Source organism: Cervus canadensis, chromosome 6 (genome assembly GCF_019320065.1).
Source record: "Cervus canadensis isolate Bull #8, Minnesota chromosome 6, ASM1932006v1, whole genome shotgun sequence".
NCBI lineage: Eukaryota > Metazoa > Chordata > Mammalia > Artiodactyla > Cervidae > Cervus > Cervus canadensis.
The window spans coordinates 19,470,689-19,497,854 of NC_057391.1; the positions used below are offsets into that span (position 1 = coordinate 19,470,689).

At 51.3% G+C, this 27,166-nt stretch overlaps 4 protein-coding genes and 1 non-coding gene across 5 annotated transcripts; 3 read left to right on the top strand and 2 right to left on the bottom strand.

Annotated features, from left to right (window-relative positions):
* Nucleotides 1-968: 968 nt before the first annotated feature.
* On the bottom strand, nucleotides 969-2,051 carry LTB4R2 (leukotriene B4 receptor 2). Its single transcript, XM_043471048.1, has one exon. It carries the CDS (start codon nucleotides 2,049-2,051, stop codon nucleotides 975-977), a length of 1,077 nt encoding a protein of 358 aa, XP_043326983.1. The 3' UTR covers nucleotides 969-974.
* A 2,080-nt stretch (nucleotides 2,052-4,131) lies between these two features.
* On the top strand, nucleotides 4,132-7,528 carry CIDEB (cell death inducing DFFA like effector b). The gene is made up of 5 exons (XM_043471050.1): nucleotides 4,132-4,799; nucleotides 5,168-5,312; nucleotides 6,211-6,360; nucleotides 6,595-6,785; nucleotides 6,957-7,528. The coding sequence occupies exons 1-5, from the start codon at nucleotides 4,759-4,761 to the stop codon at nucleotides 7,087-7,089; spliced, it is 660 nt and encodes a 219-aa protein (XP_043326985.1). The 5' UTR covers nucleotides 4,132-4,758; the 3' UTR covers nucleotides 7,090-7,528.
* NOP9 (NOP9 nucleolar protein) lies at nucleotides 7,502-13,398 on the bottom strand. Its single transcript, XM_043471043.1, has 10 exons — nucleotides 13,019-13,398; nucleotides 12,397-12,846; nucleotides 11,359-11,469; nucleotides 10,985-11,126; nucleotides 10,126-10,318; nucleotides 9,370-9,510; nucleotides 8,849-8,974; nucleotides 8,443-8,679; nucleotides 8,126-8,231; nucleotides 7,502-7,784 (listed from the first exon to the last, which is right to left on the bottom strand). The coding sequence occupies exons 1-10, from the start codon at nucleotides 13,263-13,265 to the stop codon at nucleotides 7,627-7,629; spliced, it is 1,911 nt and encodes a 636-aa protein (XP_043326978.1). The 5' UTR covers nucleotides 13,266-13,398; the 3' UTR covers nucleotides 7,502-7,626.
* A 12-nt stretch (nucleotides 13,399-13,410) lies between these two features.
* Nucleotides 13,411-21,809, top strand: DHRS1 (dehydrogenase/reductase 1). The gene is made up of 9 exons (XM_043471049.1): nucleotides 13,411-13,694; nucleotides 14,090-14,264; nucleotides 15,424-15,567; nucleotides 15,715-15,794; nucleotides 19,615-19,747; nucleotides 20,062-20,208; nucleotides 20,757-20,826; nucleotides 21,161-21,241; nucleotides 21,419-21,809. The coding sequence occupies exons 2-9, from the start codon at nucleotides 14,115-14,117 to the stop codon at nucleotides 21,553-21,555; spliced, it is 942 nt and encodes a 313-aa protein (XP_043326984.1). The 5' UTR covers nucleotides 13,411-13,694; nucleotides 14,090-14,114; the 3' UTR covers nucleotides 21,556-21,809.
* A 3,060-nt stretch (nucleotides 21,810-24,869) lies between these two features.
* Nucleotides 24,870-24,973, top strand: LOC122444400. The gene has a single exon (XR_006270243.1). It is a non-coding gene; the product is annotated as a U6 spliceosomal RNA (small nuclear RNA).
* Nucleotides 24,974-27,166: the final 2,193 nt, after the last annotated feature.

The following is a 27,166-nucleotide window of genomic DNA, read 5'->3' on the forward strand; positions in this document are numbered from 1 at the left end:
TTTGAGACCTAGAGAGATTCCAAAAGATGGGAATCGAGAAGTATTGGAGGAGGTGAGGAACAGTTAGCAGTCTTGGGAGAAGCCAAGACTTGGCAGAGAGGAAAAAGAGAGAAAGGAGAAGGGGCATCTCCCTGAAAAATTCCTTTTGTCTTCCAGATATCCACACCGTTCCTCATACCCCTCAACTGCAACCCCCAGAAGCCTCCTGGGTGAATGAGTGTCTGCTCCTGAGCGCCTTTTTTGAGTCAGGTGACCTTTTCAGGGAGAGTTACATTCAGAGAAGGTAAGTCTCCGACTTCCAAGGCCCCTCCCCAGCTGTGCCAACCACAAGACAGACAAGAAAACTTTCCTTTCAAACCCTACAGACTGACTTTCCCTTCCCAGAGCCAGTTTCCCACCCACTTAGCTCTAACAGACCCGGAGAATAGATCTTATCACCATCTCTCTGCCAAGCACTCACACCTTCCCTTCCTCTTTCTCCATTTATTTCCAGAGTGGTTCTATGGGTGGGCTTGGGGGAGCCAGGCCATCTGGGCTAGGGAGGACAGGTTAAGATGCCACCGAGGGCTGGCATTGCCCAGCCTCGGCCTGACCCAGCCAGCAGTGAGCTAGGTGACACAGGGTAGTTTCACTCAAGTAGGATAACCCACTGGAGGGAGCACGCTTAAGCCATCCTGTAATGTATTTCACACAATTTCACAGTGTCTTTCACAATAGCTATTGGCAACAAGTTAGCAGCTCTGGCACCCGGGTACATGCGAGCCTGCAGGTACATGATATTCTTTAATACGGGCCATCACCACTCCCAGTCCTGGGAGGAACCTGGGCCTGCCCCAGATGTATAATAATTCTGCCCAGAGAGATCTCAACGCTGGTAGGAGAAGGATCCCCAAACCATCCAGAGTGGTTCCCTGAGTTCCAAGGGGGCACTGGAAGGGGTCAGGGAAGAGCAGGCCAGGTGGTAGGGTCTGACGTCAAGGGTCCCAACCCCGACTATCCTTCTGCGCCCCGCCCCCAGGGTCTCCATTGCCGCCGCCCTGCCCCACCACTTTGAGCCGAGGGGTAGCTCGGAGCTCCAAGGTCCCCTCCCTAGAGCGGCCGCCCCCTCGGGCCTCTCCGGAGCCCTCAAAGAGCCGCAAGAGGAAGCGGGGACCCGCCCGGGGCAGGAGATCCCCGGCGGTGAAGAGGTAGAGCACCGGGTTGACGCTGGAGCTGAAGAAGGCCAGAGCCGTGGTTCCAGCTCGCGCCGCCTGGCCCGCCCCGCCCAGCCTGGCGAAGGCCCCTTCGGGCGGAGCCAGCGCGGCGAGCGCCTGCAGCACGTTGACGGCGTGGTAGGGGGCCCAGAGCAGGCCGAAGGCCAGCACGATGGCGCCCACCAGCCGGCCCACCCGCGTCACGCGCCGCCCGGCGCCCCAGCGGACGCCCCGCAGCCGCGCCAGCGTCACGCCGTAGCAACCGAGCACCAGCCCGAAGGGCAGCACGAAGGCGGTCAGAGTCTCCAGGCTCAGGTGGGCGGCGGCGTGGGCGGCCGACGGGTGGCACAGCTGGCACACACGGTCCGCCCCGAGGTGACGGTAGACGGCCGCCGGGGTGGCGAGCACCAGGGCGGCCAGCCAGACGGCCAGCAGCAGGCGGCGGGCCAGGACCGGGCTGCGTAGCCGGGGTGCCAGGAAGGGGCGCGTGACGGCGAGGCAGCGCTGCAGGCTGAGCAGGCCGGTGAGCAGCACGCTGGCGTACATGCTGAGCGCGCACACGTAGTACACGACCTTGCAGCCCGCCTGGCCCAGCGGCCAGGCCTGCCGGGTCAGGAAGGCCACGAAGAGCGGCGTGAGCAGCAGCACCGCGCCGTCGGCCACCGCCAGGTGCAGCACGAGCGTGGCCGCCAGGGGGCGCCCTCGCGCGGACCGCCAGCCGGCCAGGCTCCACACCACGAAGCCATTGCCGGGCAGCCCCAGCAGCGCCGCCAGCAGCAGGAAGGCCGTCCCCGTGGCCCGCGAGGTCTTCCAGCTCAGCAGCGTCTCGTTCCCTGGCGGACGGTAGCAGGCCGACATTCTTCTGTGCTTACGGGAGGCTGGAAAAGGCCGTGGGACGCATTCAGGTGGGGCAGAAGCCCACGTTCCGCCTGATGCCAGTGAGAACGGACTGAGCGTCCCTCACTCCTCTGCAGCCTGCCTCTGTTTTGTCTGGCGGCCTCTCTCTCCGCCCCCCAGGACCCCAGCCCCAGCTCAAACACTGCTCTTGGAACCCGTATCCCCTGCTCTCTGTCGGGCCACCTCCCCAGTCCTGACTCCCAGCTGTCCCTGCCTCCACCTCCACCCTTCTCACCTGGCCTCTCCTTCTTGGTCCGGCCCCATTCCCTGTATGTATACACCGCAGGGCAAAAGTGAGTGGAGGGGAGTAAGGTCTAGTGGGCAGATCTACTTACCCAGCGGGGCGGGAGCAGGGTTGGGGGCTCTCCAGGGGCCTGGGGACGCCCAAAGGCAAAGCGGCAGTGGGCAAGTTGCCTAAGTCTGTCCTGTCCCTGTTAGGTTGGCAGAGGGTGAGGCAGAAACAGGGAGGGACAAGGTGAGGCTCCTCTTGGGCCTTTCCAGGAGCCCTCCCTCACCGGGCTGCTTCCCATCACTAACTCGTCCAGGCATGTGAGAGCCCGCCTCCCCAGGAAACAGGATAAGCTGAGGGGATGCAGGTAAGGTTCCCTGGGTGTGTGGGTGAGTAGGGACACTGCCTGATCCTGCCCCTGGGTCCTACCTCTGCGCTCATTTCCCCCCTGCAACACACACACCCCACCCCACCCCAGTTCTCAGCCCTCCCACCCTGCAGCTCTTAGGCTGTCAGACGTCCCTTGCCAGCTCTCCGCAGAGAAGGCAACCCAACTCCTCATTCCCGTAACTGCTGTATCTTTGCCTGCTTTCGGACTCCTGACCCTGCTAAGCCCCACTTTTCCTCAGCTTCCTACCTATCCCCTCTCACCTCCTGCCTTGGGCCCTGCCCCACTCACTCCAGCCTCACGGCTCTCAGAGGGTTATCAATGACAGCTTTCAGTGAGAGCATGGGGCCAGGTTCCCGGGGGGAATGGGAGATGCATGGAGGTGTGACGGGCTTATAGGCTGCGTGAAGAGTTGTGGCACACACCCATGAAGAGGCCACACTACTGGGCTGCACCAGGATACAAGGTGAGGAAAAAGGAGAGGCTGCAGTGTAGAGACATACTGAAAGGAAGCCTTCTCTGGGTAGAGAGGCCAGGCAAAACTTAGAAATGAAATTTGGCAGATGGATAAAATTGAGGGAAGAAGGAAAAAGGCTTCTGCCTGTCAACAGCTAGAAAGGGGCTCCTTGGGCCAGGACACCAGTATTGTCTCAGTTTGGTTTCCCTCCCAGCAGAGCTTGAGTCGAGGGTGTGGATACAGGTAATCCTGTCTTTAGGGGGTCAGCTCGGGAAGCCAGAGTGAGAGCAAGGGAAGGGGAAGAGGGGAGCCAGTGAGAGTGAGAGCGCGTTACTGAGTTCCTGCAGTGGGCTCCAAGAACCTCTGAGCACACAGAATACCTTCCAGACGGACAGAAGGCTGATGATTATGTCCAGCTCGCCTTCCCCATTGTTTGAGGGTTGTCCTAGAGGCTTTAATGCCCTAACGCACACTCGCAGCCTGCACTGTACACCTTCAGACAAGGCTCCTGGACAGTGTGTGTGTGATGTGTTCACTCACAGTGAGAGTCTGAGCTTCCACACAACTGTTCATCACAACCATAGCTGAAGTGAGAGATGGGACACGGGATACCTAAAGCTAAAGTCCATCAAAGGAGGCATTTTCTCTGCCCCAACCATGACTGTGCGTGCTGTCGCTCAGCCGTGTCTGACTCTTTGCGACCCCATGGACTGTAGTCCACCAGGCTCCTCTGTCCATGGGATTCTCCAGATAAGAATACTGGAGTAGGTTGCCATGACCTCCTCCAGGACATCGTCCTGACCCAGGGACTGAACCCACATCTGTCTCCTGCATTGGCAAGCAGGTTCTTTACCATTAGCGCCACCTGGGAAGCCCCCCTCCATGACTCCTTCATGCTAATTAAGTGGCCAGTGGGAGGGAAAAGTGAGTGACTAATCCACTGTGACAAGCAGGCAGTTCTAGAAAAGGAAGTCAGAGAAATGTTAAGCCAGCCCTTCCCCTTGACCACAGAAGGAAGAGCAGGAAAGCAGGAAGGCCAGGGTCCCAGACAGGATCCTGATGATCCTGGATCCATGGATCACACCCCATGGGCGCACATGGCCTCCTATCCGGTTTTCTCCAAGCCCTGCGGGTCCTCAGCACAGCCTCCCTTTTCCTAAAACTGCAGTTCATGTTTTTTTTCAGTAGGTGGCAGCACATACAGAGCAAATCACACAAGGCAGCTTTGCACAGATTGGCAGCTAGAAATTCCCTCCATATAAAGAAATACGCCAGAGATTACATTCCATCCAATTACTCTCACATCACACACTGCCACCAGAGACACACACAAAGCCGCCATGGCTTTTGCCTGGCGTCTTGGGGCCTCAATCCTTCCACCACCACACCCCTCCCCTCCCCCACCTTGGACTTTGCCCTGCGTGCTGGCCAGGCAGAGGGGGCCAGAGTCCAGGCTTGACTCATCCCCCGACTCATTGGGGCTGAGATCTCAGCTCCGTAACAGAAAACACCGCCACTTCAGCTCCAACCCAGCAGAGAAGCACCCAGCCTAGGACTCTAGGGAGAGGCCCCTCTCCGGGTCCCTCCCTCCACCATGGAGTACCTCTCTAACCTGGACCCCAGCGGCCTGCTCAGGTGACTCCTAACCCTCCACTCCACTCTCCGGCTCTGGGTATATGGGCAGAGCCACAACGCTCCATTCAGCCTCTAGTTTCCTAGACTCTCCAATTTGTAACCCTCTGCCTCCCTGCCACCACTTGTCATAGTGGGCTTGTCTAGATTATGACCCACACCCAGCCCCCCATTCTCCCCATTCCCCCTCCAGCCCCCCACTTCCTCCACACCCCACTCGGTAGTCTCCTCCTCTCCCTGGGCTGCTCTAATCTGCACACCTAGATCCTCTCTCCCAACTCCCCTAATACAGCAGCTACCCCACCCATGCCCATCACCCCCAGTGCACTCAGCAGACCTCTCACTCCTTGACCTTTCTTCCCACCTACCAGGTCAGTATCCAATATGAGCTCCGATTTGGGCCGAAAGGTCTGGACCTCGGCTCCACCACCCCAGCGACCTTTCCGAGTCTGTGATCACAAGCGGACCACCCGGAAAGGCCTGACAGCTGCTACCCGTCAGGAACTGCTAGACAAGGCGAGTGAGTCAAGTCCCTGGGTTCCAAGAGTGGGGGCAGCCAAGGGGCTAGTCAAGAGGGAGAGCTTGGAATGAGCAGAAAGAGCTGTGGTTATTACATGGCTGCCCCTCCCTCTGAGGGATGAAAGCAGGGAGGTCAGCCCAATGGGTTCTACTGCATTTGAGGCGATTCATTTTTTTTCTAAGGAGCGAGCTTGTCTTTGGGGGTGGGGAAGGATTGGATAGGGTTGGAACAATACATTTCAGAACTCCAATGTATGGAATGGCAATGTCTGACAGACCAAATTCAAATCCTGATTCTGCCACTTCCTACTGTCAAACCTTGGGAAGGTATTCAGCCCATCAAAACTTCAGTTTCTTCATTTGTAAAAAGGAAATGATACAGCTACCTCCTAGGGCTGTGGAAAGGTGTAGAAGATAAAGTATGCAAGTTCTACACAGATACTTGACCCTCGTGAAGACTCAAAAAGGTGAAAACAGTTACTGAAAACAGTTCTGGAGAACCCTGTGAGGGTTGGGGAGAGTGCAGTGGGGCATTGGAGATGAGACCCCATCATGGCAGGCCTTTTCAGCATAATACCTTTACCCCCAGAGAACTTGGCTAGCTTTTCAATTCCAAACTGGCAGGTGTGGCTTGGAGGGAAGCTGGGAGAGATGTCAGTGTCATGGTAGGAGCAAAATAGGACAAATAAGAAAACAACAGGCCCTAATGAGGGTTTCCCAACAACTAAACAACACTGTGAGCTGGAGCCTTTTGAAGGGATGCCAGAGAACCGGCGAGGAGAGTTGGGGTTATCAACCAGCACCCAGGGCCAACTGTTGGGTGCTGGGCAGCTGGACAGGGACAGGGCACAGGATAAGCTCTGCCCCTCCCCTCCTGCTTCTTGCCACTGGGCAGGCTCTGGAGACCCTGGTGCTGAGTGGAGCGCTCACACTGGTGCTGGAGGAAGACGGGACCACCGTGGAGAGCGAGGACTTCTTCCAGCTGTTGGAGGATGACACGTGCCTGATGGTGCTGGAGTTGGGACAGAGCTGGAGGCCCCGCAGGGTGAGGCCCATACTGGGGCTGCAGACCACTGATCCCTTCTGTCTCTCCCAAGCCTCTTGTCTTGCCTGACCCTGATCTTGGGGGCAGAGGCAACGAGAGAGGTGAGGAGTTGTCAGAGACTCCTCACAGTGGACAAGCAGTCCAGGCACGGGGCGGGGCGGGGGCGGTGTCTGTCCCAGGGCTGACCGGTTTAGTGGTGAAGCCCCAGGACATTGACCAGGGGGTGCCCTGCAGAGCGGGGTGCTGCCGTACGGCCTGGGCCGGGAGAAACCCAAGCACAGCCAGGACATCGCCCGCATTACCTTCGACGTGTACAAGCAGAGCCCTCGCGATCTCTTCGGCAGCCTGAACATCAAAGCCACGTTCTACGGGCTCTACTCCATGAGCTGTGACATTCAAGGACTCGGCCCAAAGAGAATACTCAGGTCAGAGGCCACACGCCACACTTGCCCACCCCTACAGTTGCAGCCCCAGCAATTCCTTCTCGTGCTCTCCCCCACCGTTAGCTCTCCCTTGTGGGAAACCCCCAGCCTCCAGCCTGTGGCCGCCTCCCAGGCTCCCCCCACCCCTGACTTCCTCCTGTCTCTGCCCTGCAGGGAGCTCCTCAGATGGGCCTCCTCACTGCTGCAAGGCCTGGGACACCTGCTGCTGGGCATTTCCTCCACCCTTCATCGTGCAGTAGAAGGGTCTGAGCGGTGGCAGCGGCAGGGCCGCCTTAAACCCTACTGAGGAGGGGGTCTGAGCTTCCCCCCAGCCTCACCCCAAGAGACAGACTGTAAAGGACTGTGACAGCATCGAGCTTGGGGGCCTGCACGGTGCAGGCTGGCTAACTCACTGCTCTCCCCACTGTCCTCTGATGTGGTAACAACAGGCCCGTCGGCATGATCCTTCCACTCCCAGCCTATACCTGTTCCTGACTGCTACACCCCTTCCTGACCATCGTCCCAGCCTCCCACTTACCCTGAAAGGCCACAGCCTGTCCCCAGGTGTCTGGATCCCATCCTGATTGCCGCTACATCTAGAAGGCATTACCGCTCCCCTGCTGTCCCTAGGCTCCTCGGTGCCCTAAACAGAGCCCTCTCTAACTTCACTTGAGATCTCTATTTCTTTGTACCCTTCCCCCTGCAACGTAACACAAGTGTTTCCAATAAAAATATAAAAATGTTTATCGGTAAGACATTTGACTCCCATTTAAACTAGAACAGGGCAGGATAGATACTTCCTCTCCCCAGCCCCCATCAACACCCAGTCCCAGATCCCAAGCCCTCAGTCTTCAAGTATGGAGTTCAAGGCCCGCCTCCGCTTGGCCACCGCCCCCTGCTCCCGCTCCCAAGCCTCTCGACGCTTCAGGAAGGTCGTCAGGGCCACGTTTCGAGCCACATGGTGGCCAAAAGGGTCTCTTATCAGCTCCTGGTTCCGCTCCCCTGCAAAGGGAACCATTCATGTTCAGTATCACCATGCATTCATCCCCCTAGGCTTGAAGAGACTCTACTTGGGGAGAAGGTCCCTCCATTTTTTGGAACCCTGGGTCTGCCTCAGGATAAAGTTCACACCTCACTGTCCAAGTAATAGAAATGGAATCAGAGGGCTACACGGGGTGGGGGTAGACTACAAGGAAGGGAGGGGAGAGCAGACGGCTCAGAACCCACAGCCTAAAGCACCCTTTTGAACTGAAGTCTCTGCTGAATTTAGGTCCACTCTCAGCCATCCAGCTTTTCAGAATAAGGAAAAGGAACGTCTGGAAAGGTCAAAGAGAGGCGCTCACCCAGCTCAGCAGCAATTTCCTTCCGAACCCCCAAGGCTGCTCCGCTCCAGATAGCATCTAGCACACGGCTGCCATGGCGACTACAGGCCAGAGTCACATAATGTCCCTGCATTGAGATAAGTAAGGTAGAGCCATCTAGGGCAGTCCGTGAAAGGGCGTTGTTGGTTGGGGTGAGGTGGGGAGGTGAAGTTAGAGGCCAAGTTGAAGCAGTCTAGGAACTACGCATCCTCTCTGTGACTGAAGGCCAGTCCCAGGGAAAGCACACACTCTCCAAATGGAGGGATGGCAGAGGAATCAAAACAGAAGACAAACCTAACCTTTAGGGTCTGCAGCACGCGGCGGCGCTGCTTGCGTGTCACAGAGGGGCTGGAGAGGACGGCATCAAGCACATGGGAACCAGCAGGGCTTCGGGCCAGAGTCAGAAGCTGTGGTCCTGTCAAGGCACCGAGACTTCCAAGTATGAGACAAGGGCTGGAGAAATGCAGCAGATGCTGGAGCAGGAGAGACCCAAGAACTGTGACCTCCCCCAGCTCCCTGGCGGTGGCTATTTCCACCTGAAAGGACAAAGACAGGGCATTAGGAGGCAGCCACCAAACTGCCACCCTCACTTAGATGAAGCCAGAGACCTCACCGCCCTCACCTTGGTGGTGAGGGGCTTCCTAAGCTCTGGGAGGCCTGGTTCCCAAGTAGTCACAGGCTTGGCCTCTCCCCTACCTCACCCACCTGGTGCTCCATGGGCACTGCCCCCTCCTCCTCCTCCAGTCCATAGTACACCTCATAAGCCATCAAAGCGGCAAAGAGGGGCACACAGGCCACTTGCCGGGAAGAGGGCTCTGCACAGTGGAATGCCTAGAAGGGAAGACAGAATGTGATGAAAATGAAAACTACCTCATCTGACACCTTGGCTTTCCAGCCAGAGGAAAGCATTCAGGACAGGTGCCTGACCCCACAAGGACATAAGCTGCATGCGGAGAGGATCTCATCTTCCTTGCTGTATTCACAGCCTCCGTATATATAACAGGGGCTGAATAAATATTTTTTCCTTAAAACTTCTTTCTTTGTCCTGAGAGACACTTTTCATTCCAGGGCCATGATATGGCTCTGGCTTCATTTCCCCCATATCTGTTAACTCGCTGGGCATCACATCCCATGGATCCAGAAATACAACAACTGAAGATTAGCTAAATCCTAGCAGGTAGAACTTGAACTCAGGGTACAAATTGATTGCGGGTAACCCCACTCACCTCCAACAACAGCTGCAGGACCTGGGCTTGGTGGGTCCCAACTCTGCGGCAGGCGCCAACCAGGGCAATGACTACCCCTGGGTGACCCTGGGCCAGCACAGCTTCCAGGGCGGGGCTCAGCTCCTCAAACACAGGGGACAGCTGAGGGGAGACATGGGATAAAAAATTTGACATTCTGGTAACAGTGGGCTAAGTTATTTGATGAAATCTTCCTGCCAAAAGCAGCTAAAAATGCTAGGTAAAACATAAAAGCATTGGCAATAGCAAGACTTTGGTTTGGATGGATAAGGAAGGTCCAGAACAAAAGGAGTCTTAGAGGTGAGGCCTCACATGGGGAGGGGAAGGATAAAGGAGGGCTAGAATTAAACCTGCCCTTCCATCCTAGCTCTCAACCCAGGGGATCCCAGCAAGCATGCCTTGGCACTAAACAGCAAAGAGAAAGAGAAGCTATGAAAGCAGTTCTGCTGCTCACATGGATTTGCAGCCAAGCACCCAGAGACTGAGCAAGCCACAGAAGCTCAGGCTGAGAACTTGAATTAAGCCAATCTCCTAGTGGCATTGGCACCTGAGAAAAGCTAAAGCACATCCTTTCTGGGAAGAAGGCACCTTCACCCTAAGCTCTGGGAAGCCTCCAGGAGTGACTTCTCAAGGGGAATGGCCAGCACACTGTTGGAAATACAGAGGCATGTACAGAATAAAGCAAAGCCCAGTGAACAAAAACTAACAGAAACAGACTTGGCCAAGTTCCCAACTCACCAGCTCAGGGGTGGTGATAGCATCCAGGAAACGCTGCAAAGGGAAGTTGGCAATAGAATGTGCAGCCAAGGCCTGCAGCTGCCCTTGGAGGTGATCTTCAAAGAGGCTCTGGAGCCTTGGGGGCTCTGACACTAGCAGCACCTGCTCCAGGAGCCTGGAGCTTGTCTGATCTCGCAGAAACAGCAATAGGGGGCTGGGGACAAGGAGAAGGTGATCAGGTAGTCTTCACTTCATTCAAAATACATCACTGGACTTATCATGGTGATCATTTTGAAGTGTACTGAAATAGCAAATCACTACGCTGTGTAACAGGAACTAACATAATGTTGTAGGTCGATTATACTTCAAGAACAAACAAATGAGGAAAAGAGATCAGATTTGTGGTTACCAGAGACAGGGGGTCTGGGGGAGGGGGAATTGGCTGGAGACAATCAAAAGTTACAAAATTCCATTTATAAGGTAAATATATACTAAGGATGTAATGCATAACATAATAAATACAACACTACCGTATGTTATATACAAAAGTTGTTGAATTAAATCCTAAGAATTCCCATCACTAGGAAAAAAAATTTTTTTTTCTCGTTTCTTTAATTTTGTATATAAATGAGAGATTATGGATGTTCACTAAACTTATTGTGGTAACTGTTTCATAAGGTAAGCCAGTCAAAACATGCTGTATACCTTAAAATTACATAGTGCCGTATGTCAATTATATCTCAATAAAACTAGACAAAAAAGTAAAACAAAAAAATAAACACACACATACAGAGAATGGAAACAAACAAAATACCCACATCATGTCATTCATTTCACACAGCCCACACCACCTTGATCAATCCTGAGGCCCTGTCCATACCTGCCATCTGCTGAGGAATTCCGGCTACTCAGATAGCCAATCACAGCATTGCAGAGGTGGGCACAAAACTGGGGCAGCTTGCTGTGTAAGATCTGTAAGGCCACTTGAAGGCAGAAGCTGGATATCTTGTCAGTGATAAACACTGTGGGGGAGGGCAGAAATAATAAAAGTGGCTTTCCCAAAATCCAGACAACCTATACAACCTCAAACCTCAGGCAACAAGGTACAAGGGACTATGGACAAAAATGGTCTAAATAGAGCCTTTACAACATCAAACCAGGCAAGATGCGAAAAAAAGAGGAATAAGAACCTTGTTTGATGATAATCCTCTCCAAAAAAGAAGATCCAAGATATTCCTCTATTTCCTTCCTTACCAGCAATGTCCTTTAGAAAGCAGGAGCTCAGGTTCTGAAGGCAATTCAAGAAGGTTTCAGGGACCTCAAAATCAGTTGCCTTACATTCCCGAGATGGGGCCTTTTGTGCTTCTGAAGGAAAATCAAGAACATATACAGTGGTGAGACCACAGACTGCCATCCTGAAGAGAAAAGAATTACACAGCTGAACAAGGATTTGGCCTGGAGATGAAGAATGCATATGGTACAACTCAATGTCTCATCTCATCTCCATGGCTGAACTGAGAATACATTTCCCTTTTAATTTTTCTAAGAAACTTCAACCAGATTCCGCATGGTCCATAGGAGATAGTCCAAACTCCTCACTCAGGAAATCAAGGTGTTCCAAAATCAGGCCTCACCTAAACTCACTATCCTATTTCCCAACATTTTTCAAAATGTAGCTCTGCTGCCTATGAGTGTATTATGAAATCAATCCAGTCAGTCTCAACAAGCACTTTTTAATGTAACACACAGAATAAAATGAAAAAGGAGGGAATTCCCTGGTGGTCCAGTGTATGGCTCAGCACTCCCACTGCAAGGGGCAAGGGTTTGATCCCAGGTTGGGGAACTAAGATCTTGCAAGCCACACATGGCACAGGAAAAAAAAAAGGGGGGGGGGGGGGGGAAGAAAATATCAGTGGGTTGTATGTAGAAGAGTCTTGCTTCCTGACCTTTGGCTTGAATCCAATATGTGTATATACACATACAGGTATACTGAATGATGCTTGAAAACTCTTTTCTTACTGTGAGCTGTAGTTGAAAAAAAAAAAGCTTGAGAGGCAATGCTCAAGTTAATCACCTCTTCCACTTGCCCCCATTCTCACAGCTGTCCCCTAAACACACATAGGCGTCCTCACCTCTGGGCCTCTACGTGCACTAATCTTTGGCCTGCTATATCCCTGTCCTAATTTTACCGCTAATTCCTCAAGGGCATGAAGAAATCTTCTGCTTACTCTCTCCTGAACTTCCTAAACTCTCGTTCCCTGGAGGTCCACACCCCTTTCTTGTAATACTTACCAGGTGACTGGGAGCCTCGGTGCCTGGCTCTCTCAGACTCCAGAAGAGTCCCTCCCAATACCTGCAGCAAAGTTCTGACCACGAAGCTGCCATGTGTGTCTCCACAATAGAAAAGAAAATCATCACAGACCTCAGCAGCTAGTCCCAGGACCAGCTCCTCCAGGGTCTCCACATGACCATCCTTCCCATCCTCCTCCTCCTCCTCTTCCTCCTCTGCAGGGCTCCCTAGCAATCGAGGCAGCTGCAGCAAAGCGCTTTGCAAAACGTGGACCCCACATCGATGACAGGCCACAAAGCGCAAATTGGGGTGCAGAGCGGCCCATACTCGACACAACGGCTTCCGGGGACTGAACCCCAGCAGTTCCTGTAGCATCTCACTGCCACTCCGGTTTGTGGCCAAGGCTAGGGCCTGAGCCTCCACTTCTTTCAAAACATTGTGCACCATCAGCTCTGAAAAAAACAAGAAATACATTAAAGAGAATGAGAGGAGGATAAGGTTATGCTTTAAGGGAGACGAAACTAAGTCCTCACACCCTGGGGACCCACGAAATTGCCCTTACCTGTCCTGAACTTTATGCCCAACCAGTTCCTCCCTGATTCCTCTCCCCAAATTGCTCCCTACCTCGTTCTTCTCCCGTCTCAGGGGCCTCTTTCAGCGCGGACAGCGCCCGGCGGAAATACCCCAGAGCTTCTGGGCTCAGGTGAGGGTGCTCATCTGGGGCCAGTTCCGAGCGCCCATCCTGAGGCGGGCAGGGATGTCGCTGGCGGCCTGGTGGGGGGCGCCTGGCGCCCTTGGCCCCGCGCCCTCGTTTTCCGCCAGCTGGGAACCGGCGCCCCTGTTTGTGGGGGGAACCTGGACCCAGGCCCATGGGTGCGTCGGGGCCGCTCCGCCCGGAAAAGCTGCCTTAGCCGCTGGGGGAACCTCAGTCAGCCGGGTGCAGGCCTGGACCCAACAGAGTTTAGAAACTCCGGCACGCTTAAGGCGCAGCATTAGACGTCATAGCCTCGCGACGGCCTCTCTGGGGAAGGCGTGGCTGAGTCTCTGAATCGCCCCGCCCCGCTGGCGGGTCCTGGCCTCCGCCCCTTGTCCAGGCTCCTGAGTGTCACGCACACGCGGAGTACTCTTTGACCCAATCCTCCGAGTCTCCTGCGGAAACCGGGCCAGAACGTGAACTTCCACTCGACCGTCGTCCTCTTGACTCCTTGCCCTGCCCCTGCGACCAGAATTAAAACTCCTCGACTTCGAGAACTTCGTGAGCCAGACGGCGCGAGGACTCGAGGGGCAGCACAGGTGGCAGGTATGGAGTTCGAGCTCCCTCCACTTCGGGCTCAGGGTCCCTGGGCCTCGCGCCAACCCTCCACCCAGAAGCCGCACCTCTGAGCGAGGGGCCTGAACTCCATAGCTCAGGACTCTGCAAGACGTGCCTAGAGGGACTGCCCCGCCACAGCCCCACTCAGAGTCCCACTAGGTGGCCGGCCAGGACAGCCCCACGCAGCCCCCTTCTTCGCTTCTTGGTCTCCCAAAAAGGACAGCCAACCTTATCGGGGGCCTGCGCTAGTTATCCCTCTCAGAAACTTCTCTCCCCATCAAAGGATCTCAACCTTGGCTCCCTTTCCTACCTCTATCAGGATCACCCCTCTCCGACATAACGCAGTCTGTTGCTTCCCTCAGAGCAAGTCCTTGCTTCCACAGATTTAACCCCTTTGCTTGCTGAGTCATGCCTGCTCCCATGAAGGGCCAGGTGTGCGTGGTGACTGGTGCCTCCAGGGGTATTGGCAGGGGCATCGCTTTGCAGCTCTGCCAAGCAGGTGCCACCGTTTACATCACTGGCCGCCACCTGGACACGCTGCAGGCCACTGCTCAGGAGGTGAGTGCTTCCTCTGGAGTCCCAGGGGGCAGAAACCACCTGAGGGATATCTTTCCATTAGCTACTCCTCTTAATCCCTTACCGGAAACCAAAATATTCCTCAATAAGCATGAACATTTATTCTAAGTGGGATAAATAAACCCCATAAGTAACTTCAGATCAGGGCACATTTTGCCATTAAGTGAATTTTATGAAAAAAAAAAAAAAAGCTTTGAGAGCTTTAGGGATTTTGGAATTGCATTTAAGGAGTTGTGGACCTGTGCTCTTTCTCTTTCTTGTTAAGATTTTATTGAATTGTGTGTTTTCATTAGATTTTTCTACTGAATTTCAGTTAAATAAATTTTGGGGTGCCTTTGATTTTCTAGGCACTGGAGTTACCAAATTTAGTAAGACATAACTTCTGCTCTGAAGTCTAAGGCAGAAATGGATCATTTCAATGTAATGTGAATACAGGAAGTGATAAGAGATGAAAATAACGAATATGAACATGATAAGTGATAAGGGTGCCCAGAATGTACTAGAAATGTAAGTGAGCAGTTAGGCAGAGAGGTCAGAGGGTGGGACCCAGAGCATGAATCTTCAGGATATGAGGATTGTTCTTGAATAAGTTATTCTTCTTTCTCAAGTTAGAGGAGGGGACACATTTGTAGAAGGTGAGGCAGAATAGGAAGTAGAGATAGTTCATGTCTGAGAGCTTTGTTTTTTCATTTACCAGGCAGCAGTGTTGGTGGAGTGAGGTTAAGAAGGCTGGGATTGAGTTGAGATTCCGATGAGTGGTGAAGGGTGGGAGCTAAGGGCACGAGAGATGGAAATGACCAAGAATGACGAAAAAGAACTCCTTTCTCAAGAGAGCCTCCAAGCCTATTTGTCCCTCAGCCTCCACATGCAGAGTAATACAATACCTTTCACATAGTAGACCTCAAAAAATGTCTGTAGATTTTAAACCTGAGATTCCCCATCCACCTTGCTCTGCAATGACAGTACCTAGCATTACTGAAACTCCTCAAATAGACACCAGAGGGCAGTATTGCCCACCATGTTGCCTCAGCTACTGCCTGAGTCCTAGGATTGCCTTAACTCCCACGTTGGGGCTAACGGGAGCTGAGTTCTGTTTCAGGTTGTGCGACTCGGAGCTCATATCCCTTCTGTCCCTCTCCAGGCGCAATCCCGGGGAGGCCGGTGTGTGCCCGTGGTGTGTGATTCAAGCCAGGAGACAGAAGTGCGAAGCCTGTTTGAACAGGTGGATCGAGAACAGCAAGGACGTCTGGATGTGCTAGTCAACAATGCCTATGCTGGGGTCCAGGTGCTTTTTGAACTCTGACCTCAGCTCCACACATCGGACCTCCCCCTCTGACCTCTGAGTCCTCATCCCCACTGGTTGTCCCTTCCATTATCCAGCCCCTTCTTGCCTCCAGAGCATAGTATTCATCACTCTTCCTGTACCTTCCAGCCGATCCTGAACAACTCTAAGAAGTCATTCTGGGAAAGCCCCGCCTCCATTTGGGATGACATCAACAACGTCGGACTCAGGTAGGTGCTTCCCTGGCCACCCATCTAAGGGCCTGGGCTCCCCTCAGTCACTCAGCCAAGCATGAACAAGTGTCCTCTCCTTTTCCTTCTGATCTCCTTGTCTCTTTCTTCTCCCATCTATCCTATTTGTCCACTGACCTCTGAAGAAGTTTCATCCAGGTAAATCTGGACCCAGGAATGTTAACTTCTGCCTTGTTTCTGTCAGTAGTTTTCATCTGAACTTGCCCTTGCCCGCTCTCCTGTCTCACTCTCTGCTTGTCCAAATGCAAGATCCATGAGGAAGCCTCTTTCCCTCGGTAAAGCATGGACTATGTCCAAACATGGCTAGAGGAAAGAACTGTTTTGTTTTAGATCAGCAGAAGGTCAGTAAGGAAGATTGAGTGCCAGCCATCTTAGCCTTCCCCTCCTCACTCCAGGCCCACAGGCCTGGAGTTCCAGGTGTGAGTAAAGAGGGCAGGGGTTTCACATACATCTGGAAAAGGAATGAGATGAAACACAGCATTTACAGTTCACCCAGCATGACATATACCCTTCAGGTCTGTGTTTATTGTTGGGAAGAGGGTACCCTCTCAGAAACTATACTGCATGGATGTGATCAGCCACCTGTGGGAGTCACCCAGAGATTATATGCAAATCTACGTCTAAAGCATCTAAGGAAACCCTCGGCTTCTAGTGGCAATCCCAGGGAAGCAGGATTACAATCCACTTGTCATTTCCAAAGTGGAATAAATGTTGTGAGGAGAGGGAGATGGTCAAGCAAGAGTCAAGAAAACCCAAAGAGCTAGAAATTGGCAACACCCATGTCCTTAGCCCTCTAAAGAGAGGGGCCTTCCACACTCTTATCTCTTGCTGGTCAGGGTTTTGAGCCTGCGAAGCAAAGGCCCAGACCCTGGCGCCTGAGCCCTGATGAATTCTCCAAAGCGAAGGTTACTCTGGGACCCTGCCGGAAGCACACCAACACCTCCTCTCACCTCTCACACACATACCTATTGTGCCTTTCCTCTGCATTCCCTGAGGCTGGCCTTCTTTTTGATACCATAACTCACTCTACTTGTTTTCATTTTGAGAGTCCTGTCTCCTGTGCAAAAGAAATGCTTTTCTGGTTATCAAGTATGTGTGTGTTATTTTTTTTTTTAAATATACTGTGTAGACCAGTGTAATCATATTCCCCTAGTCACCACCCCTTTCTCTTTTGCCCGAGATATTGTTGTTGTTTAGTCACTAAGTCACGTCTGACTCTTTTGCGACCGCATGGACTATAGCCTGCTGGCCTCCTCTGTCCTTGGGATTTCTCAGGCAAGAATACTGGAGTAGGTTGCCATTTCCTTCTCCAGGGGATCTTCCTGACCCAGGGATCGAACTGACATCTTCTGCTTTGGCAGGTGGATTCTTTACCACCGAGCCACCAGGGAAGCCCCTAAATATACTGGGTGGATAAATATAATCTTATTCCATAATCACCATCCCTTTCTCTCTTGCCTGAAATGTAGCTGCTGTTAATAGCCTAGTATATATTCTACCATTCATTTAAATATTCCACTGGGAAGAGATACCATAATTTATTTATCTAACCCCTTATCTGTTGCAATAGTGGGAAAAAATTAGGCTAAAAAATATGTGCCTCAGAGATTTTAGTAAACATTATCAAACTGTCCTCTAAAAAGACCCCACCAATTTATAATTTCAGGATGATGAAGGAGAATATCTGTTTCCCCACGTCCTCTATCATACTAGACAATATCAGGCCATGAGGTCAGGCAAGTTTGGCCATTCTATTTTTTTTTTTTTCTTTCTTTTTTTTTTTTTCTTTTTTTTTTTTTTTTTTTTTTTTTTTTTTTTTTTTTTTTTTTTTCTTTTTTTTTTTTTTTTATTTTTTTATTAGTTGGAGCCAAAGATATCTGAAGGTGTTTTTTTTAATTCACATTTCTCTTTTATTTGTGAAGTTGAGCTTTTGTTTTTTACATTTGTATTGGTTCTTTATTCTTTCGTGAGTTGTGTTACTAAATTATTCTTTTCATATCAATTTATAAGAGGCCTTTGTAGAATAGATTCCTTAAATGTGTATTTTACCAATATCTTTCCCAATTTATTACTTGTTACTTGCCTGCATGGTTTCCTCAGCTCTCTAAACATACTTAAATGTATATATACATGTATGTATCTGTATATCTACGTATATACACGTGTCTTAATGGCAATAAGTCATTTATATCTTGGTGTGGTACTGAGACAAGCTTCCCCTACCTCAGGCTTATTTATACATTGTCATACTTTCTTTTATTGCTTTTAGGCACTCATTTTTTTATACCTAAGTATTTTGGGAACGCATTTTAAAGCAATAAATGAGGTAGAGAACCCATCCCACCCACTAAATAACTGACCGTGCATGCGTGCTAAGTCACTTCATTTATCTCCAACTCTGAAGTGGACTGCAGCCCACCAGGCTCCCCTGTCCTTGGGATTCTCCAGGCAAGAACACTGGAGTGGGTTGCCATGCCCTCCTCCAGGGGATCTTCCTGACCCAGGGATCAAACCCGCATCTCTTACGTCTCCCGCATTGGCGGGTGGGTTCTGTGCCACTAGTGCCCCCTCGGGAAGCCTGCATTATTTGTTGGCCAGATGTTTTTGTTGTCTCTCAGTTGTGTTCCAAGGGTTGGACACCACTGAGCGACTGAACAGCAACCAGCTCCCCCTGTTGGTTTGAAATGTTCCCTTACTACTTTGCTGAATTCTTCTTTACACTTGGATTAACTATTGAGTGTTTTGTTTCATTGACTTACTTAAGTATTATAATGCCAGTCCTGAATTCTTTTTTAAAAAATATTTGTTTACTTATTTCACTGAGCCAAATTTTGGGTGTAGCACATGTGATCTTCGACCTTTGTTGCAGCATGTGGGATCTATGTGGGGTCTAGTTCCCTGACCAGAGATTGAACCCTGTACATTGGAAGCTCAGAGTCTTAGCCAGTGGACCACCAGGGAAGTCCTCTGCATTCTTTTAACTAGTATGTCATCATACATTTTATGATGTAGGAGGGCAGGGTGAGGGCAGCATATCCTCCTCACCCACAAGATATTATTCTTCCTTTTTCAGAATTTTCCTGGCTATTTACACACATTTATTCTCATTGACCTTTAGATTATTATCAATTTCTCCAGAAGTCTTATTGAGATATAACTCAAGTTGACCGAATCTGTGGATTAATTTAAGCAGAACTCAAGTTTTACATGTTGGTTCTTCTAAACAGATTCTGTCTGTACTTGTTCTTTTTCTACATATTTAGGTAAGAAGTGGATTTATTTAGAGGGAAACACAGTCCACACATAAGAGTGTGGGCCATCTCAGAGGGAGAGAGGGGCCTGTACTTATTCTTTTATACTGAATAGAACTTTATAGTTTTTCCTTGTAGATCCTATGTGTTTATTATATTTTATCCCCCCGAGCTATTTTAGCTTTGTCATTGCTGTCATGACAGAGCACTTTTCTTCCGTTACAGCCTTCTAAAGATTGCCGTTTCTCCTCCTTCAGTGGTTAATTTTACCTATGGGTTTCTTAGACTGTGGCCTCAAGCCCCTGGTTCACCAGGTTGGCGGCCCTGTTGGAGAAGGAAATGGCAACCCACCCAAGTATTCTCGCCTGGAGAACCCCATGGGCAGAGGAGCCTGGCAGGCTACAGTCCATGGGGTCGCTAGAGTCGGACACGACTTAGTGACTAAACCACCACCACCACCGCTGGCTCAGAAGCCACTAGGGGGCAGAAGAAGCTTCTCGAGACAGCCCTGACGTGGTTCATTTTTTCTTCTCTGCCCCACCTTCTAGAGGCCATTACTTGTGTTCAGTGTATGGGGCTCGGCTGATGGTACCAGCTGGCCGGGGGCTCATCGTGATCATCTCCTCCATTGGGGGGCTGCAGTATCTCTTCAGCGTCCCCTATGGCGTGGGCAAAGCTGCGGTGAGGACACACTGGGGCAGGGGTTGGGGTGGAGAACAGTCCCAGTACCCGTAGCTCAGGAGAGATGGTCCCCGGTGGTGCAGGCGGTGAGGCTGACTGGCCCTCACCTCTTCCTCTGCCCCTGCATAGACAGCTCCTTAGCTTGGGATCCTCTCAGCTGGCCGGCCAGTGCACTGGGGAAGGTGGACAGCTAAGACGGGGCTCCTGGGAAGGCCAGGGGTTTGGGGCATCCTCGGCAGAAGCAGGGAAGGCAGGAGAGGGAGGTGACACAACCAGGTGCCTTGACTCCCACCCGGCCTTCTGTCCCTCTGCAGTGCGACAGGATGGCTGCTGACTGTGCCCAGGAGCTGCGGCGCCACGGGGTCAGCTACGTGTCTCTGTGGCCAGGGGTGGTGCAGACAGAACTGCTGAAGGAGCACATAATGAAGGAGGAGAATGCTTCAGATCCCCTGATTAAGCAGGTGGGCAAGCAGAGGGCGAGGGTGGCAGGGAATGCAAGGAACCAGTCTTTCCCTCCCCAATGACAAGACAGTAACAGCAACAAAGAGTAAATACCAGGGCTCACTGAGGCAGGCGCAGGGCTGAGCACTGACGCACATCCTGTCCTTCACTCCATAAGGGAGACGGTAGCTCCATTTTACAGATTGGGAGACTGAAACTCAGGGAGGTTAAGAAACTTGCTCAAAGTCACATATCCTATAAGTGGAAAGACTATCCACTGCCAAAGCCCATAATCTTGACTCTACTCTGAACTAATTTAGAAGGCCAGATGCAGTTGGCATCCCCATATTCTTCCACTTAGGAAAGGCAGAAAGGCAGTGGGTACCAGTACCCGGATACAGAGCTCACTGGATGTGGGAAGGAGTGATTCCCTTACCTTCCCAGATGCTTAGCCCTGCAGGTTCAGTGACAAGGGCCTCCCTCTCCTGGAACAAAAGCTGAAAGCAGGAAAGGGACTTGGGCAGTGCTCTTGGCAATTAACCCTTCACTCTCTGCCCCTGTGTTTCAGTTCAAATTTCGTTTCTCATCTGCGGAGACCACAGAAATGAGTGGCAAATGTGTGGTGGCATTGGCAACAGGTGAAAAGGTTGGGGGCAGCTGGTAACAAGAAAGGGCATGGAGGATCTGCAGGGTGGTGGCCACTGGTTCTGGGTTCTGAGCCAGGAATATGCCCTTCTTTTCTATGGCTTCTGGACACCCAAAGGGTCCGATGCCCAGTTTGAGGGGTGGGAGCCTTAGGAATTGGATCCTGGGAACGGTGGCCAGGAGCCAGAGGCCCAGAAACCTTCTTAGGAGCAGAAAGAAACAAATATGGGCTCTTATGCCTGTCTTGGTGATGCCCTGTGCCTTTGGGCCTAAGCCTTGTCACCCTGGGCCATTTGCAGGCTGTCTCAGCTGTCTGTGTACCCACAGATCCCAATATCCTGAGCCTGAGTGGGAAGGTGCTGCCATCCTGTGACCTGGCGCGGCGCTACGGCCTGCGAGATGTTGATGGTAAGAGCTCTGGCCCAGCAGCCAGCCTGAACCTTTCTTTCTTCTGTTTCCAGCTTACTACTTCTCCCGCTCTCTCCCTTCCTCCCTCACATTCTACTCGGTCTCTGCAGCCACGTGGGGGTGTCTGAGGAATGGGGAACAAGGATCTAATCCTTCTCCCTTTCCTGTGGTCCACAGGCCGCCCTGTCCAGGATTATTTGTCCTTGAGCTCCGCCCTCTCCCATGTCTCCAGCCTGGGCTGGCTGGCCTCCTACTTACCTGGGTTTCTCCGGGTGCCCAAGTGGGTCATGACCCTCTATGCTAGCAAGTTCTAACCCTGCTGGCCTCACACGACTCTGCTTCTCTTTGGGCTGAGTGGTTGGTCTGTCTCAGCTGGAACGCAGCCGCCTTCCCCGCCTACCTGCGGCACACCCTTGATCTGAAGAGAAGTCTCTGCTGTGCCCTGGTTGAGCCCTGGGGGCCTTTATAGGTCCTTCTTCAGGCCTTCCTTACCCCTGCATTTTACTTTTTGTCTTAACACTGAAAAATGTTCTAGGGGCTAATAATAAAGCTCTCATTTCTCCTTCAACTCGTTTTCGAGCGCTTATCCTTTGTTCAGCAATGTGGTAGGCACTTTAGAGAAAGACCTAACAACATGCAACATGTTGAGGCTCTCAAGCAGCTGCGTCCACAGGACAAGGCCCCTTTCCTCCACATCTGCTCCTGCTCTTCCCTGTAGAGCTGCCCGTCCCATGCCCCAGCCAAGGAGTGGGGTACCTCCCCAGCCAGAAGCAGGCACACCCCTTTTTGTCACTGCTTTCCCATGCCCTCATTTCGCCGTCTCTTCAGGGATGCCCACTGCCTTCTAGCTGGGCCTGATCCCAGGGTGAGGCCCAATCCAGGGAGGGCAGAGTCCATGATGTTCAGGATTTCCTGGAATTGGGGAGGAGAATCCCAAGGGAGAGGCAGAGGACTAGTTGATGGTGCTGACACACTCGCATCCTCCCTCTTGGGATGACACCCCAGGAACTGCTTCTTGAAGAACTGATCACAAGAGCCTTTCCAGGCTGCCTCCCCTGCTTGGGGGTCTGTCCCAGCCTGAGGCAAGGCAACAGGGGGTGTGTTCCAAAGAGGAGCCAAGGGCCCCTCTGAGGCCACCTTCCCGCCAGCAGCTCCATGGTCATCAAGGTAATGGGAGAGCTACTATAAATCAGAGTTGCAGAGGCCATTTCTCATCTTCAGAAAAGGCAGGGGGAGAGCCGAGGCTTCCCACAGCTGCCCACAGAGCCTACAGAAGCTGCGATCTTCCCATGGCTTTCTGGGAATAGCCCCAGGTTACTGCTCCAGTTACTGCTGGGGTGGCTCTCTGACCCATGAGAGCTGACATCTGCATCTCCTCCAGTCCTGCAGCCGGCGACTTCACTGTGGTTGCTTGAGTTCAGCCATGGTGAAAACATACATGCTACAGGAATCAACAACTGCTGTCAATCAGGGTTTGTTTTTTTTTTTTTTAAAAAAAAGAGCCAGCCAGCTTACAAACATGGGACTGGAACTGCATACCTAAACTCCACCATTTGCCAAGGCACCCCGTTTAAATCACAGCGATCAGATTTCCTCACCACCCTGTCACCCCCTTCCACTCACCACCTTAATTCCCCTGAGATTGGTCAGGGGCAGCAGCAATTGCCTATATGCTTTAAGAAGGACAGGGGCCTTAGCATCTCCTCCATCCTTCCACAGCCATCTTTAAAAGCCATCGTTGGGACAGATCCTTTCATGAGGGCCTTGTCCCCTAAAGGCCACAAGGCATGATGGGAAGAACATGGGCTTCAAAGGTGTACAAATGTGCATACAAATCCTGACCCCACCCCTTTGAAAATTAAGGGAAATAACACATATGGGCCAAGCAATATGGAGCCAGTAAAGTTGTCAGTTCTTTCTCTTGACAAATATGCAAGAGTATGCTTTGCAGCAGGTACCGTTCTTGGCTTTGGGAGAGCAGAGAACAGGACAGAGTAGGCTCCAGCCCACAGAGGACTTTCATTCAGCCCTGGAGGACCTTAGAAGTCAGCTAGACCTTCCACTTACCATAGGAAGTGAGTGAACTGGGGCTCCAAGAGTCCACATCATGCAGGGTGCAGGCTCAGTCCTGGTGTCTCAAGAAGCCAGAGGGAGCGGTTTTCTTCAAAAGACGCCACACTGCTTCCCTCCAACAAGACATAATTAATCTTAGAAATGTAAACAGTATAGTAGAGGTCTGAGAGAATGAAACATGGACAGTGAGTGTTGATTGGCAGTAGAAGAGTGTCAAGATCTGAGAAACCCAATAGCAGGGAGTCCTAGGATGTGTTGGGAGTCAGTATTCATTCAGAAACATTTCTTTGACACCTGCATTCTGCCCAGCACCATGCTAGAGAAGACTAGTTCAGTTTGGTGAGATGGGTGTTACAATAAGTTACACAGTACAGAGTGCAGGAGGAAGCAGCTGGCTCCATTAGGGAATTGAAGGGAGTGATATTGATCAAAGATTTAAAGAATGGGGGTGGAGTATTTTCCTAACTGGGGGAAAAAAAAAGGTATTGAAACACAGAATGTTGCAGGACAGCTAAAAGTTGCTATGACATAAGTGTAGATGTGATATGGGATAAATTTTCAGAGAAAGGAGATGAATACAGATCAGTGATTAAGATTTAAATTGTGGGCGGTAGGTTTCCACATGAGGGATTCATCTTAGACGCTGAGTGACTATTAAGGCAGAATACCCAGGGGAGGTAGGTGGTTGGAGAGAGGCCAGCTGGAGCTCCAGTTCAGCTGTGGAGGTGACTTCCCTCGGAGCCCAGCGGGACAGCCTTAGAGTGTACGGCCTCAGGGTAGCTCTGCTGGGGCAAGGAGCTGGGCTTTCACCCCCCACCACCACTACCACTGAGCAGTCACCAGCCACAGCGTGGCCCAGGGGGGGCTGGGCGGGGTAAACCAGGTCCAGGGGATCAAGGGCAGCCCTCCAAGAAGAGCTGCAGGTGTCAACCCTGAAAGCACATTGAAGGGGACGTTGGGTACAAAAATGGAAAGGGGCATTCAGGCAGAGCTGGGCAGAGCACTAACGCTGTTGGCTACAGGAGGATGTAAGCGGGAGAGGAGTGTGCACAATTTGTATTTGAGGAAGCTGACTGGGGCTCAGGGGTGGGGAAGATGGACCAGGGGAAAACAGGCAGGCGTCAGAAGAGCTGCGTGGAGGCTGACCAGTGTCCCGGGATGTGATGGCAATGGGGGTATGGGCCCAGGAGAGGTTGCAGGAGGCAGAGTCGACAGACGGGGCCTGTCGGAAGAGAGGGGGCTGCTGCAGGACTGCTATAGTGTTACCACAAGCACGGGGGGCGTGAAAGTAACAACAGGCACAGAGAAAGAAAGAGTGTGCTGCAGCTGTGAAGGAGACACCAGCCTGCCGGAGGTCAGCCCTGGCGGGACACAGGGGCTGCTGAGATGGAGCCCCCACCCCTACCAGAGCAAATCTAGGGACTTGGCCAGTCCCCAGGAGATGCTTAATCCCCTAAAGGAGCCCAGGGAAGGATGGAAAAGAGACTTTTGATTAGCATTTTAAAATGTACACTTATAAAACACAACATTCACGTAAGTCAGAATCCAAAAGGTAGTGCTCGCTTTGGCAGCACATATACTAAAATTGGAATCATACAGAGATTAGCATGGCCCCTGCGCAAGGATGACGCACAAATTCATGAAGCGTTCCATATTTTTAAACAAATGAGACCTAATTAAACTTAAAAGCTTTTGCACAACGGAGGAAACTACAAGCAAAGTGAAAAGACAGCCTTCAGAATGGGAGAAAATAATAGCAAACGAACCAACTGACAAAGAATTAATCTCAAAAATATACAAGCAATTCCTGCAGCTCAATTCTGGAAAAATAAATGACCCAATCAAAAAATGGGCCAAAGAACTAAACAGACATTTCTCCAAAGAAGACATACAGATGGCTAACAAACACATGAAAAGATGCTCAACATCACTCATTATCAGAGAAATGCAATCAAAACCACAATGAGGTACCACTACACGCCAGTCAGGATGGCTGCTATCCAAAAATCTACAAGCAATAAATGCTGGAGAGGGGTGGAGAAAAGGGAACCCTCTTACACTGTTGGTGGGAATGCAAACCAGTATAGCCACTATGGAGAACAGTGTGGAGATTCCTTAAAAAACTGGAAATAGAACTGCCATATGACCCAGCAATCCCACTGCTGGGCATACACACTGAGGAAACAAGAATTGAAAGAGACACGTGTACCCCTGTGTTCATCGCAGCGCTGTTTATAATAGCCAGAACATGGAAGCAACCTAGATGTCCATCAGCAGACAAATGGATAAGAAAGCTGTGGTACATATACACAATGGAATATTACTCAGCCATTAAAAAGAATACATTTGAATCAGTTCTAATGAGGTAGATGAAACTGGAGCCTATTATACAGAGTGAAGTAAGTCAGAAAGAAAAGCACCAATACAGTATACTAATGCATATATATGGAATTTAGAAAGATGGTAATGATAACCCTATATGCAAGACAGCAAAAGAGACACAGATGTATAGAACAGTCTTTTGGACTCTGTGGGAGAAAGCGAGGGTGGGATGATTTGAGAGAATAGCATTGAAACGTGTATATTACCATATGGAAATAGATCACCAGTCCAGGTTCGATGCATGAGACAGGGTGCTCAGGGCTGGTGCACTGGGATGACCCTGAGGGATGGGATGAGGAGGGAGGTGGGAGGGGGGTTCAGGATGGGGAACACATGTACACCCATGGCTGATTCATGTCAATGTATGCTAAAAACCACTACAATATTATAAAGTAATTAGCTTCCAATTAAAATTTTTTAAAAAAAGAATCCAAAAGGTATACAAAGGTAACGTGAGAAGTCTTCCTTTTATCCCTGCTCACCAGTGCCAGTCCCAATCTAGAAGCAGCCACAGAGAGAGCCCATGCCTGTGGAAGCAGAGAGCTAAGCTTACTCAGAGAAGAGATTTGACTGCATGCAAATCTGGGCTTCTCTTGCACTAAAGGGTTGTATTTTCCAGGCTCCAAAGGCCTGTTCTGGCCCTTGTGTCCTACACTTCTAAGCAAGGGGCAGCCCTGGGTCCAGAGGCCCCACCACTTCCCATGTTCTTATGCAGGTGCTCCCATCGCCAAAATCTTCCCTACCCTACAGGCAGGGAGAGTAAGAGAAACAGCAACTGAAGGCCTAAGGAATGGAGAAAAATGGCTGCAAGAAGCAGCAGTGGTGCCGAGGAGCCGGGCCTCAGCAGCCTGGCCAGCCCTGGGCTCCTCAGAAGTAGACCCACTCTGCTCCTGCAAGAGGCACGTCACACCTGAAGTGGAGTCCTCTTTCTAGAGCAACTGTCCAAGGGTTAGGGGTGCCCAGGTGAGGCCACCTGTGGACCTTCTATCCCCAGGGAGTCCCCAGGGAGGTCGCTCTGACCAACTGGCTGACACAAAAAACGAGAAGGTGATGGAAGCAGGGCAGAACCATGGGGTCTCAGATTCCAGCTTTCGGTCATTGTAATACATAATGCATAAGCTAAATGACACACCCACCAGTGCCATGGCAGTTCTAAGTCCAACCATCAATCAAAATGTGGGTGGTGGCCCAGTTCCTGGAAATCTCTGTCCCTTCCCCAAAATAGTTGGAATAATTCATCTGCTCATTAGTCTGTGAAATTACCCAGCCCATAAAAACTGACACCCCATATTTCTGGGCTTCCTGTCTTCCGAGACAGCCCACACTCTGTCTGTGAAGCATGTTTCTCTCAAATAAATCCACTTCTTACCCATCCCTTTGTCTCTCACTGAATTCTTTCTGCAATGAGACATCAAGAACCCGAGCTTCATTAAGTCCTGAGAACAGGCCTGTGATCTCAATTAAAAGACC